Consider the following 13,756-nt stretch of genomic DNA (forward strand, 5'->3'; position numbering starts at 1 on the left):
TCTACCCCAGGGCAAAATTACTTTGACATTATTCCAGGAGGATAGAGTGCACTGTCTCTGGCATTTTCAGTTGGTCTTTCTGGGAGCAGACCTGCTTGCAGTACTATAAGTTAGGATGAGCGCAGTTGAGATCCCAGTGTTGACCTGTTGGCTTACAGCAGAGCCTCCTTATGGGCGGGAGCCGGACAGAAAAAGGCAGCACTTGGCCAATTCATCACACACACTGAGTTTGTCCTCTCCAAGCTCGGAGAGTACAGGATTAAAATATGCTGGCTGCACCTCTTGCTGAAACACGGTAACATCTGACTGGGAGCCCAGGAGCAAGGCAGGTCTGCCTTCTGGCCACATTCATTTCTGCTTGTCTGTAAGGACAGTAACCAGTGGCTCACATGCCCCAGACTCTCACCATTTGAAGAGTTCTAATATGATTTTTTTTTCCAGTTTTTCATTTTATTAGTATAGTAAAAGGCTCATTTGCTGGGTGCCCTTGGTACAAATCCAGAAACTTTAAATGATATTTTTACATAGTTTTGCCAGCTTGGCTCATTTCACTGGGGTTTCGAATTCCTCTCACCCGTCCCAGAAGTTCTTTCACCAGTATCCTTTGCAACATTTATTTTATAACTAGGCAGAGATATAGCTTAGGCCGTCACTAGATGAAGACAAATTCAACCCTTGGTACAAGGGGCCCAGCTTTAGAGGGGTAGTTATGGAAGTCTCTAAGTCAGTAATAACTAATGACCTCTTTTAATTCTCCTTTCAAATGGGGTCAGAGCATCAGAATCCACACACAGGAATCACAGCCGAGTCTAACCTCCAAGGCCGAAATAAACCATCCAGTACTCATCATTGAGGGAGTAACTTCTTGCTCCCTGATAATCAGGGAATCCCCAAAGATTACAGAGAAGAACTGAGTATGGCGTTAGGAGGAAGGATAAAAAAATAATTCAGCAGAATTGGTCTGAATATTCCAGCAGCTATCTTGTGACTGGGGTCTGTCTTCTTTTAATTCTGCTTGACAAAGGAAGGTATTACCAGTCTCTGCACCATGTGTTCGTATCAACTACATTGCAGGGCTTCTAATGCTTCATTTACATTTAACAATCACCCCACCCTGTTTACAAATTATTTACAAATCACTCTTAATGCTGACGTGCTACTAGCGCAGTCAAGTAATTCTTGACAACACAAATCTTTGCTTTTATTTTTCTAAAGGTTTTAATTGGTAAAGCATTTTATTAATGCCTTTTCAGCATTTGTTGACATTTTTCACATGATTTTTCTTCTCTCATATATAAATACTATGAGTAATATTAATAAATTTTCCAAGGTTGAATAATTGAATTTCTGAAAAAACATGCTCATTGTCTGTGAGATAATCTTCATTGTGTATACGGTTGGATTTCACTTACTGGTATTTTTCATCTAAATCTCTAAGTGTTATTTTGCTGTAGTTTGTTTGATGTCAGCATTGTTACATTTTGTTATTAAGAGAGTTGTGCAAAGGAATCGGGACTCAGCAATAGTGACATGAAACAGGGTTAACTGGGGAGAAATCACAAGAAGTAGCAGAATACATGAAATCTTCTGATTTCTTATTCGCTCAGTGTATGCCGGGAGACAGGCCCTATGGCTACTAGTGCTGTGGGAACGGTCCTGTCCCATCGTGTTGATCACATCTGCAGATACACAGGGCTACGACCTCATCTGGGAGCTCACTGGTATACACAGTGAGTGTTAGAAGAGTGCGATCTTCAGTGTCACAGGCTTTTTATTAAAGAGGAGTTAAAATATTTCTTTTAATGCCATAATTTAAATACCTGATTCTATTTCAGGCTTTTAAATTTTTCTTTCTTTCTTTCTTGTTCTCTCTCTGTCTCTGTCTCTGTCTCCCTCTCTCTCTCTTACTGTGGGCTGAAGCCAGGGCCTTTATATTAAGCTATATTCCTACCCCTTTTTTTATTTTTATTGTTTATTTATTTATTTATTTATTTATTTTGGTTTTTCTTCGGTACCAGGAACCGAACTCACGACCTTGCACTTGCCAGGCAGGTGCTTTTGCCGCTGAGCTAAATCCCCAGCCCCTTGATTTTTATTTTGAGCAGGGTCTCTACATTTGAAGTTACCTGGCTGGGCTTGGTTTTGCAACCTCCTCCCCAAGTGTTGGGGATTTAGGTGCATGCCAGCATGGATGCCTTAATTTTGACTTTAAAAAACACTTTTGGTTTGAGTTGTTCACTATTATTTTATTTTAATTAATTAGTTGATTAAATATTACCCTTAATGTAGTGTTGAAAAAAATACATCCAGATACTAAAACACGTAAGTGTAAAAAGTTATAAATTTTTTTGTGTGTTTTGCATTTCTTTTTTTTTTTTTGAGACAGGGTCCTGTTATGTATCCAGGCTGATCTTGAACTCATTATGTAGCCCAGGCTGGCCTTGCATTTGCAGTGATCCTCCTGCCTCAGCTTCTTAAGTGCTGGGATTACAGGCGTGCACCATCATGCCTGGACAAAATATTAGAATTATGCAATGAAGGCCTTCCTAAGCATCACATAAAAAGCAGACACCACTAAAAAGTGATAAATTAGACTATATTAAAATGAAGAAGACTATATTTTAAAAATTCCTCAACAAAAAGCCCCCCCAATGAAGAAATACTTGCAACTAACTTAAATAGGTACTAATTTTTCTAATACACACACAAAAAAATTTAAAGTCTGCTGGAACAAAATGGGCAAAAGACAAAAAATAGAGGAATTCAAAGAAGGAAATACAAATTACTTTTATTTATTTTTTAAAATTAAGTTTATTGGTACAGTTTAGATATACATAATGATCACATTCATCACAGGGAACCTGTACCTTTACATGATATATCATAGTTCCTCTTTTTTCCCTTTCCCCCCCCTTCTTTCAACCCCTCTTTCCCTCCTTATTTACAAAGCTGTGTTTCCATTTTATCCTTTTTTATCATTTTTTGCTTTTCCTTTCCATTCCACCACTCTCTGTTCCCCTTTCCTTTTGAAAAATTACTTCCTATTTCACAATAGCTATCATATGTTTTGTTCTTTATTTACACTTTCAGTTTCTCACACCAGACAATGTGATATTTACACATAAATGTCTGATTTATTTAAATAAAGAATATGGTCTCAAGATCTATCCATTTAGCTATAAATGTCTCGTTTATCCTTCTTTATGGCTGAGTAGTATTCCACTATATAAAAATAACCACATCTTTTTTATACCTTCATTGGTTGATGGACATTTGGGTTGTTAACAAGAGTTAGCTATCACAAACTGTACACATGAGTGCACATAAATCACTGTTGTATGATGCTTTTAATTCTTTTAGGAAGATAACAAGATGAATAGCTGGGTCAAATGGAACCACTAGTGTTAGTTTTTTGAGGAACTGTTACACTGATTTCCACAGTGGTTGCACCAGTGTACCCCCCCACACACCAACAGTGGAGGATTTCTTTTTCTCCACAGCCCAACCAGCATTTGTTATTGGCTGGTTTCTTTTAAATAGTCATTTTTTCTGGGGTGAGATGGAATCTCCACATTGTTTTAATTTGCATCTCTTAACTGATCAGTGATGCTGAAAATTTTTTCCTGTAGATATCCTACAGGAAGTAGATTCCCTACTTCTTGGCTTTAGTGTGTGATTTGCATTGGTTTATAGCACATTGACAGATGTGATGCAAGCGGGATCTTAGAAAAGACTTAACATGGATTGCATTTACTTGCTCTTGTGCTTCAGCTGTTGCCATGAGAATAACATGCCTCACCTTCTCCACTGTTTTGGGAGAAGGGCAGAGCCACATGTAGTGGAAGTATCTCCAACGAGGTGCCCCAATCAACCCAGGCTAGAATAGAGTCTACCAGTTACCTTACAGAAGTATGAGCAAGCCCAGATTAGTAGTTTGCCGAACAAGTCCAACCCAGATCAGCCAATCCTCAGCCAAATGCCAGATGCATAAGCTACACCCTCAATAACTGCTGTTTTAATACCCTGAATTTTGAGGTGCTTTGGTAACAGGCAATACACTGCCCAATGGATACCACTGGCCCTTAAACAAGTTCTTCATTGAACTAGTAAGGAATAATTTGTGAGAGTTGTTATTAAATTTAGCAAAGTACAGAATAATGTGTAGTGTTCAACTATTTGTACAAGTGAATTTATATACATGTGCACAGGAATATTTGGAAAATATACACAAAAACCTGATCAAAGTTGGTTGTCTGTGGCTGACTGAGAAGTGAGGAGAGAAACTTCTTGGTGTGTACCCTTCTGTCAGTTTTATTTAGTTAGGTTTTAAGAGACAGAGTCTCACTATATTACTCAGGTTTGTCTCTCACCTCTTAGCTCAAGCAATCCTCCTGTCCCAGCTTTCCGAGTTGCTGGGACAATAGGCATGTCATTGCAACTGTGCCCTTCTGCCATTTTTACATTTCTGACTTTTTAAATGTATTATATATTTTCTTACAAAATTAAAATACTTTTAAAAACTCTGGCTATGGATAGTGTGCCAAACTTTTCTGGTATCTATTAGGGCAGGAGAAAAACTAAGTCAGTTAGATTTTTTTCCTTTTACAAGAACCATTTTTTTGCGGGCAGGGGGTGGAGGTTGGTGACTGTAAAATTCTTAACATTTTCCTGAAATCATGAGCTTCATCAGTTTTTGTCTTGGTAGAGAACTAACTCTATTATCATTTCTTCATAGCTACAAAATATATGCAAAGAACTCTTAAAATTTAAGCATAAGAAACCAAACAGCTCAATTAAAAGGTAGGCAAATGAAGTAACTAGAGATTTTATGAAGATTTCAAAAAGATACATGACTAGCAAAAAAGCACATTACAAGGGTAATCAGAATCACTGATCAACTAAAAGCAAGATGAACTATAACAACATACCCTGTAGAATATCTAAAATTTAAAAAGTCTGACCACATCAAGCGTTGGAATGATGCAAAGCAACTGCAACTCTTACTCCCTGCTGGCTGTAATGCAAAATGGTACAACCACTTTGGATGCTAGTCTGGAAATTTCTGAACAAATCAAAAATAAATCTACCAAAAGACCCCACCACTCTGCCTCTTGGTATTTATTAAAAATAAACAAAACTTACGCTCATACAAAGACTAAACTGTGTCTCACAGCCTTATACATGGCAGCCCGAAATGTAAGTAGTACAGTGTCCATCAGCAGGCAAAGGACAAACAAAATGTCCTGTACCAATACTATGACACACTACACAGCAAAGCAAGTCAATAAATAAATTAAAGGGATGAACCATTAATGCTTGCAACAATGTATTAATCTCCAATTGAACGTGCCGAATGAAAAAGCCAGATTAAAATGCACGTAGCGTATGCGTAGTGTATATATGGGAAATGCTAGAACACTCAAACTCATTTGTAGTGACAGAAGTCAAATTAATGGTTGCATGAGGACAGGAGGGGGAAGGGGGACATGTGAATAGATGGATTATAAACAGGCACAAGGGAATTTTGAGAGTGATGAATAGTTTATTTTGTTATTATTATTCTTTCAAGGGTATTTACATAATTCAAAACTTACCAAATTATACTTTAATTATATGTAAATGACAAAGAAAATGAAACCAAATTTAGAATTAGTAAAGTTGATTAATAGGTGCACAGATTTTTTTACCCTATTCTCTCTTTGTTATGTGTTTGCTATATTGAATAACAAACTACTTTAATTCAATTAAAAAGAAAACTAGATTTTGGATCAATTAATTCAATAAACTAATGGAAATAATAAGCTCCATGAAATCTTGGGCCTTGTCTATCTTAGTCACACCACTGCATCCTCAGTTCTCAGAAGTGTCTAGAAGGCCTCATCATATATTCTTAGAGATATTTATTTAATAAAAAATGAATACACTCAGTTTATCCATAGCTACTGTGGGGTTTTGCTTGTGGTTTTTGTTTTTGTTTTGCAGTGCTAGGGATCAAAGCCAGGCCCTCAAGTATGCCTGGCAAGGATTTCTACCCCTGAGCCATATTCCTACCTCTCACCCTCTTTTCTTATTTTAAAAATGCTTCCCATTTCTTATCATGAAGCCTGGAAGTTATGGAACAATGTTAGCATAACTGTCCCTAATATAGAGACTGGTTGTAGACATGATCAGAAACCTTTAAGAGCCATTAGCCTTCTATGGATATGTCAGCCTTCTATTCATCATCAAATCCCTATGAATTGTTTATAGGTGGAGCCCTGTCTGATTATGGAACTGATTGGTCAGTGACTGCCCCATACTGGTCTTAAGCTATTTTAAATATCACCACTTTGTGAATGTCACCCCATGAATATTTCTCAGATCAAAGTACTTCCCAATGTCATACTTTCTTCCAACAGGCTTTTACTCAAGTTCAGTGTTGACATCCTTTGATACATGCGCTGCCCGGAACTTTATTTTAGCATTACCACCCTGTCCAGCTGTGTGAGTTGACACTAGCTGCATCCCTAGTTAAAAACTCTTCTTAGCCTCCTTTTATTGTCATTGCCAAGATAATAGGATAAAGTTCTATTCCAAAATATTTTGGTCCTCTCTTCCTTGGCTTCTGTGTGGGGGACTAAATGAAATCTGATAAATACTAACTACTGGATCTGAACATTTCAAACAGTGCTAGCAGCCACCTTATTGGCTTAGGTACAGTGCTTTGGCTTGATGGGAAAGCCTTATAAAGTGGACGACAGAAGCTGGGATCTAAACTGGGATCTAAACTGGGATCTAAACTGGGATCTAAGCTGGGATCTAAACTGTGGCCTAAGTCTACACGCTGACCTTCCGCTTTGGATACACAAAAGATTCCCTGTCAGTGTGCCAGGCATAGAAATTTTTAAAGGGAAATTGTTAGCTTTGGAAGACTTTCTGTTTGGAAGGCAAAATAAGCAGAGTACTACAAAAAAGAAAGCACATTAATAAACACCGAACTGTATTAAATGTAAATGAAATTAACGAAATTTCAACGGTAGCTACAATTGCAACTGTTCTAATTTCTTGGCTTCATTTCATTTTTTGGTTTAGAAACCATCTTGGGCAGGAATTAGAGAAATGAAAATTCTTCAATGTCATCTTCAAAGTTGGATTAATTTACACTAAGAATGGGTATGAAGTAGCACTGCTGGTTTAAATACATACCACCACCTCTTTTTAAGAGACAATAATAACAAACAATAGCTTCTTCCTCAAACAGATAGAGTGACTGTTCTATCCTTTCTTTAGATATTTTTCAGATTTTTATGAATTATGCCTGACTCATCAATCTAGAATTATTTAAATTTCTCTTGTACATCGTTTAAAATATACAATTTATTGGTAATACTGCAATTTGTAGAGTTATAAATTTCTATATTCTCACCTCTAAAGCAAACACATCACTGAAATTTGTAGTTTCTGACTCTTAAGGATCTAATAGGTTTTCAAATTTTCTAAGACTGTTTTCTTTGTAAAACAAATACCTTATAAAATTCCCTTAATCACACTATATAAAATGTGGCCTTAATATAATTCTAAAAATACATATTACATTAATTAGAATACTAATGGAGAAGTAAAAGGAGAGTAAGTACTCAACAATACATGATAAAACAGAAATAATTGGGCATAATTATAGACCTAAGGAAGTGGCAATATATTTCCACTACTTATGAATAATCTAGAGTTTAAGACACTCAGCCAATATTCAAATGAATATTGCAGGGGGCTGGGGGTTTAGCTCAGCGGCACAGCGCTTGCCTGGCAAGCGTGAGGTCGTGAGTTCAATTCCCAGTACCAGAAGAAAATTAAAAAAAAAAAAAATGCAAACAACTGTTAAAAGTATTAGACATTTTGAAATAAAATAGGAACTCAAGAAAGAGGAGAGATCATGGATTAAAATCTTAAAAGTTCTAATATACCTATGAAATTTATAGATATGTGAGTGCCATAGGTCAATAAAAGAATCAAATGCTTAGGCCAAAAGCAACGTTCTTTCTTTCATTGTTCTATTGACTACGTAAGGAAAACGAACAAAGTTCTAGTATAAATATTGTAACCCAAGTGAATGTTTCCTTAAAACCAATCGATAGCTGTTACAAAAAAAAGCACAACTAAAAGTCCAAAGTACAAAGCGATACAGGTGGATTGTGTTGGTGATTTAAATAGAACAAGCTACATGCCAATTGGATGCTTTTAGCAAGGCTTTGAACAAAACAATATTCTTCCATCATGAAGAAGGGAGCTGTATTTCTGAACAATTTAGTATGTAACAGAACTGCATTATGAGCATTTAGAGTTGAAATATAAAACGCAGTTTCTAGGCTGAAGCTTCAGGGCTTCATCTACAAGAATGCCTGGATGGATGTATGAAAGTCAAGTGGCATGCAGAACAAGGCTTCATTGTATGGCACTGCTCCTGTAATTACAGGATGTCTAGAATCCCTGGCCTCTACCCAGAAAATGCCAGATTCGCTCTTCAGTTATTGCTGACAACCTGGAAATGTTTCCAGAAGTACATAAAATGCCCACTGGGGGCAGTGGGATCCTGTTGCCAGCCATTGGTCCAGCTCTGCTCCGGTTGCTTGACTTCCATCTCTGCTTTATATATATATATATATATTTGTTTTATTTTTTTCCGGTACTGGGAATCGAACTCACGACGTTGCGCTTGCCAGGCAGGTGCTGTGCCGCTGAGCTAAATCCCCAGCCCCCCACCTCTGCTTTAGTTTGGCTCTTGATCATCTCTCATGTGGACTCCCAACTATAAGGCAATGCACATAGGATCATTTCCCCCGCTGAACCTTTCACTGGCTCTCTGGCTTTAGGAGGTGAATCTCATTTTTAAGTAGAGGTCAGTAATCTGATTGCACCATATTTCAAACCCGATCTGTAAGACTCCGGCCTGTGGATGCTGTGCTCCTTTTCATATAGTCTCCAGAACTGATGAAAGAATGCTGAGTTTCTTTCACCAACTTTTTTTGTTTGTTTTTATTTTTTTGGACTGGCAAATTTTTACTAAAGAATTCAACTAAGGCATTACCTTCTGACACTGCCCCTTTTCTATCCTGAGCTTTGCACCATTATATACTGAACTCTGAGTTACCTGAGGGCAGGGATTTTTACTCACCCTATCCAATATGCCACATAGGTAGCATACACAGGATATGTAGAGTGTGGTCTTCAGAAAGCATGTTTTGAGTTAATGTTGAGTGAGACTGTTAGCTATTTGGAAAGCTCTGCATATTACTGTATAATTGTTTTATTTGCCTTCCAATATTTCCTTATACTAGAAGAGTCACATATTTTCAGCTCCCTTATTCTTTCAATCCTAGTATAGTCTTTCAGTTGTTCCCTGGTTAATATTTGTTTAGTATCTGATGAATTTTGAGACTTACTATATTTTTTACTAGCTTCAACTGCCCCTGTATTGATAAGTGAGACAAATATGTCCTTTTTGACACATTCTTTAGCTTACAGTTTATGTATTTCTTAGTTTACAGTTTAATATGTATCTACTTATGTATCTCAGAAGAGACCATTTTTTCAAAATAGTGAATTCAAAATCAATTCATGAAGAGTTTTCTTTTTAATAATTAACAATGTCTAAAAATTATTTTTCTCATGTAGAATTTCTTTCTGGCTTGCTTTCTTTTATTAGACTCGTAAGTTGGTCATTCTGGTTTGAAGGGTTGATTCACGGTTTTGTAACATGTGCTTAATGTTTACCAAGGCTAGACTCTGCTTCAGATATTCTTTTAGATTTGAAAGCTCACCTTTATAAACTCTTTTACTAATTTAAGGCAAGGATCAAAATTAGCTGGTGTTTAAAAAATCTCAGTGTATATCCATGCTGGACCTCATGGCTTCTTTCTGTTAGTTACATGAGGGTAGCTATAATCAGTCATCCTTTTAAAAAAAATTATTATTCCTTGCTGTCCTGGTATTTAGTAGCAACACTGTAATAATTTACTAATGACTGACTTCTCTTTTGCTCATCAGAAGAGAAATGGTTTCTCTAGAAATAATCTAAATAAATGATGGTGTAGAGACAGTTTCCTGGAGGCTATAAAGTGACCCATTGGAAACAGTAAGTTGGTCCTTGTCAGGACACTTGGATCTTCCCTTTATTTCACTTTGGAATGGAGAATAAATGGGGGAAAATGTGCTCTAAAATCCTGTCCTGCTTTGGAGCATGTAAAAAGCACTACTTACAAAACATTTTCAAGCTGTCAGGAGTAAAGAAAGTATGATAATTTAGGGTAATTAAATGCTTAAGACAATCAAAATAGAACTGATCCTAGCAAGCTTTTCTCACTTAAAAAGTAGCTTCTGATCTAAGTATCTTTCAAGAAGGCTGTTAAAAACCGTAACAATCCACAATATGGAATATTTTATTTTAGAGCAGAAAGTATACCTATACGTGCAGACACAGAAATGTATGTGGTTGTTTTAAAAAAGATTATGAATAATACATAATTATCCCATTCATATAAAAATAGCAGAAACAGAAAATATATACAAAACAGGTGGGATAGAAAGATACACCAAACTGCCCTTAATTCAGCACCCGAGAGCTTATGCTTCTGTTATCAGTTACTTTAACCAGATTATGAGATACTTTGTTGTCAGAACAAGTGCAGAATATCCAATTAAATTTGACTTGCAACTGTAAACAACCAATCTTTTTCTGAAAGAATATCGCAAATATTACATGGAACATATTTATACCAAGTATTATTCCTTGTTTATCTGCAATTAATATTTAACTGGTATCCTGTATTTTTATTTGCTAGATCTGGAAACTCTAAGGTCTTTTAATTATCAATCCTTGAACTTCTATCACTAACACAGTCACAGATAAAGTGGGTCATGATAAATGACACAAAAGAGAGTAATTAAGGAAAGAACAATATTAGCAGGTGATTTGGCCGAAGGTGTTACCTATACTACATTAATTCCCATGGCAATGATAAAAATTAAGAAATGGAAGTGTACAGAAGACACACAGCAAATAAATGTTGGAACCAGAAAGGACCTTTCTTGGTCCCTATTCAGGTATCATAATCCATTGCTAGCTGTAGGAGTGTGTGTGTGTGTGTGTGTGTGTGTGTGTGTGTTTAAGAAGTCTGAAGAGAACCAGGAGTGCGATTTATGTTCTACCTAACAGAAGAACAGGACTTTGCACAAGCCCCTTAACCTTTCCGAGATAGGACACAGAAAATATATGTGAGAGGCAGGCAGATCTGGGTCTAATTCCCACCTCTATCATTCTTCATTCATTCGAACAAGTTATATAATTTCTTTTTGCGCCAACTTTCTCATCTGTAAAACTGGAGTGAGAGAACCTGAGCACTGATGTGAAGAGTAAGTGAGCTAATTTCTATAAAGCGATCAGCACAGCATTTACCAAGTAGAACAGTGTAAGTCAGCATTAGTTATGATAAGCTCAAAGTTCTGGTGTTTTTCATTTGTAGAGCAGAATAATAACTAAAACCACAATACAATAATATGGATGAGAATATCCATCCATACAATAATATCAGATGAGAATGTGTACCATTTTTCTAAATACTAAAATGAATCTCATCCTCCTGCTACAGCAGTTGTTCTTGAGATAGAATCAGATTTGTTACCATGTCAGAGTATCACTAAAGTTTTTTCTATGAATAATTAAATTTTAGAATTTTCATGTAGTAGAACTGAGTCTTTGGTGTACAACGTCCTATGAGTTTTAACATGCATATAGATTCATAGAGTCATCACAACTGGGATAAAAAAACATTACTGGTTATTCAAATTCTTTTCTCAGTGTTTCACATTTATGGTGCAAAAGATTTTTAAAAATAAGAAAAAGGGATTTAGGTGAAGGTACTGCAAACGCAGATTAATGAACTGGCTTTTTTGCACAAATCACTGTAAACCCCAGCTCCTGCAGCTTTTGTCTGGGCCGGTTTTGCGGTTGTTTCTGCAGACCATCTCTTCCTACAAAAAGAATCAGTTACAGATCAGGAGTTGAGACCTTCAATGCCAAATACATAGGTTCCAGGAACAAACTTCAGCATCCGTTATTTTTCTTTATACCAGGTTTAATTTTTTTTTTTTCAACCGTGTTTCCCTTTGGTTGTCACTTTCTCTTTTTAAAATGAAGCAGCCTGGACCATCCTACACATTGGGGAAAATTATTTGAGTGGGACAAAAAGGATACAGAATTTTGCGAGAGCCAGGAAATAAATGTCTTTCAGGACCCAAATCCTTCCCATCTAACGATAGATCCACACAGACCGCTGCGCGTCCCTTTCCCTAAGGCCACCTCCCTGCCCTCTGTCGGGCACCCTCCGGGGCGACTGCCTTCGGGACCAACTTCTGCTCTGCCGGTAATCCTCCCCTGCCAGCCCCGCTCCCCGCCGTCTCACCCGTGGGCTCTCGCCGTCTAAGTGTCTCCGCTGACACAGGGCGCCACATCTGGTTTAGGGGGGCGGATCTGCTTTCCGGGTGACTCACGTCGTTGGTATTTGCCTTTTGTTTCTAAGATGCTTTGGCTGCTCTTTTCTTCTTTCTGTTTTTAATTTGGGGAAGAGAAAACCTAATGAATCAAGAATGAGTCCGTTCCCCGCCCCCCTTAAAGTTGCTCTCTGCTCCCGAGTGGCCCAGCCGCCCGGGACGTGCGGGGGCGGGGCCGGCAGCGGCGCGCTGACTCCAGCGGGAGCCGAAGTTGACATCCAAGGTGCCACTGCGGTGGGGACACTTTCTAAAGCGTCCTCACACCCTGCTGGGCGTTTGCCGCTGCCGCTGTACCTTTTCCGCTCACTTCCTTCTGCTGCTGCTTTGTGTCGCTCTGTCACGCCTGAATCTAGCTCCTCGCCGCCAAAGGTGCCCGAAGCAGGGAGAATTCCACGAGATCCACCAGCGGTTTCGCTCCAGCCCGAGGTAAATACAGCGTGCAAAATATGGGCCCGCCAAAGGGTGCCGGCGAGGGGGAAGCAAAAGGGGTTCCCTCACCTTCTCCAGCACGTCCCTCGTCGGTCTCCACCAGGGGGAGGCGCGCGGCCCGAGCCCCCTGCTCTCTCTTCTTCAGTCCCCCCACCTAGCGCTGCCGCGGTCGGCGGAGGGGCCAAAACCCTCGCGCGGGCGCGGCCCCCCCCGCCCCCGGTTGGTTTTGCCCAGCTGTGGAGGCTGGGCCGGCAGCTGGGGTGCGCGGGTGCCGGCCGGGAAGTCACCGCGACTCCGGGGCGCTCGGAGTTGGCTCTGGGCGCGGAGGTGAGCGGCGGCGCGGGCCGCGGAGGGGGCGCGGGCGCCCTCCCCATCCTCGGGAGGAGAGGGGCTCGGGTCCCGATCGCTTCGTTCGCCTCCCCTCGGGAGGTGGCTCCGAGCGGCTGGCGGGCGCAGGCTGGGGGACGGCGGCGCACGGCCCTGCCTTTCCCTACTCCTGCGAGACGGTACGACGGGAAATCCGGACTCCCGCGCCTGAAACTTGCCTCTCCCCGAGCCTGGAGCCGGGCGCCGGGCCGGCGGGGCGGACACGCGGCCGGGCAGGTGGTCCGCGGAGGCGGGGAGGGAGGAACTGGAAGGGCGAGAAGTTTGCCCGGGAAGACGCCGGGGAGGAACGCGAAGTTAGAGGCGGGAGCCGCGTGCGAGCGCGGAAGGAGGGGGCGGGGCGGGCGGCGCATATATAGGCGGGCCGGGCGAGGGAGGCCCCGGCGCGCGGAGTCGGGCGCGCGTGCCGCTCCGGGTG

At 39.9% G+C, this 13,756-nt stretch overlaps 1 protein-coding gene and 1 long non-coding RNA gene across 2 annotated transcripts in view; one reads left to right on the forward strand and one right to left on the reverse strand.

The window, feature by feature from the left end:
- Positions 1-10,397: 10,397 nt before the first annotated feature.
- LOC106147847 lies at positions 10,398-12,907 on the reverse strand. Its single transcript, XR_001232845.1, has 3 exons — positions 12,820-12,907; positions 12,438-12,580; positions 10,398-12,006 (listed from the first exon to the last, which is right to left on the reverse strand). It is a non-coding gene; the product is annotated as an uncharacterized LOC106147847 (long non-coding RNA).
- Tpbg (trophoblast glycoprotein) overlaps positions 12,587-13,756 on the forward strand; it is a gene marked incomplete in the record, with an annotated part of 3,568 nt that continues 2,398 nt past the window's right edge. The window contains 1 exon segment of the mRNA XM_013510911.1: positions 12,587-12,951. Within this exon segment, the coding sequence (XP_013366365.1) occupies positions 12,622-12,951 (330 nt within the window).

The sequence above is a fragment of the Chinchilla lanigera genome, unplaced genomic scaffold, assembly GCF_000276665.1.
Source record: "Chinchilla lanigera isolate Chin_1 unplaced genomic scaffold, ChiLan1.0 scaffold00010, whole genome shotgun sequence".
NCBI lineage: Eukaryota > Metazoa > Chordata > Mammalia > Rodentia > Chinchillidae > Chinchilla > Chinchilla lanigera.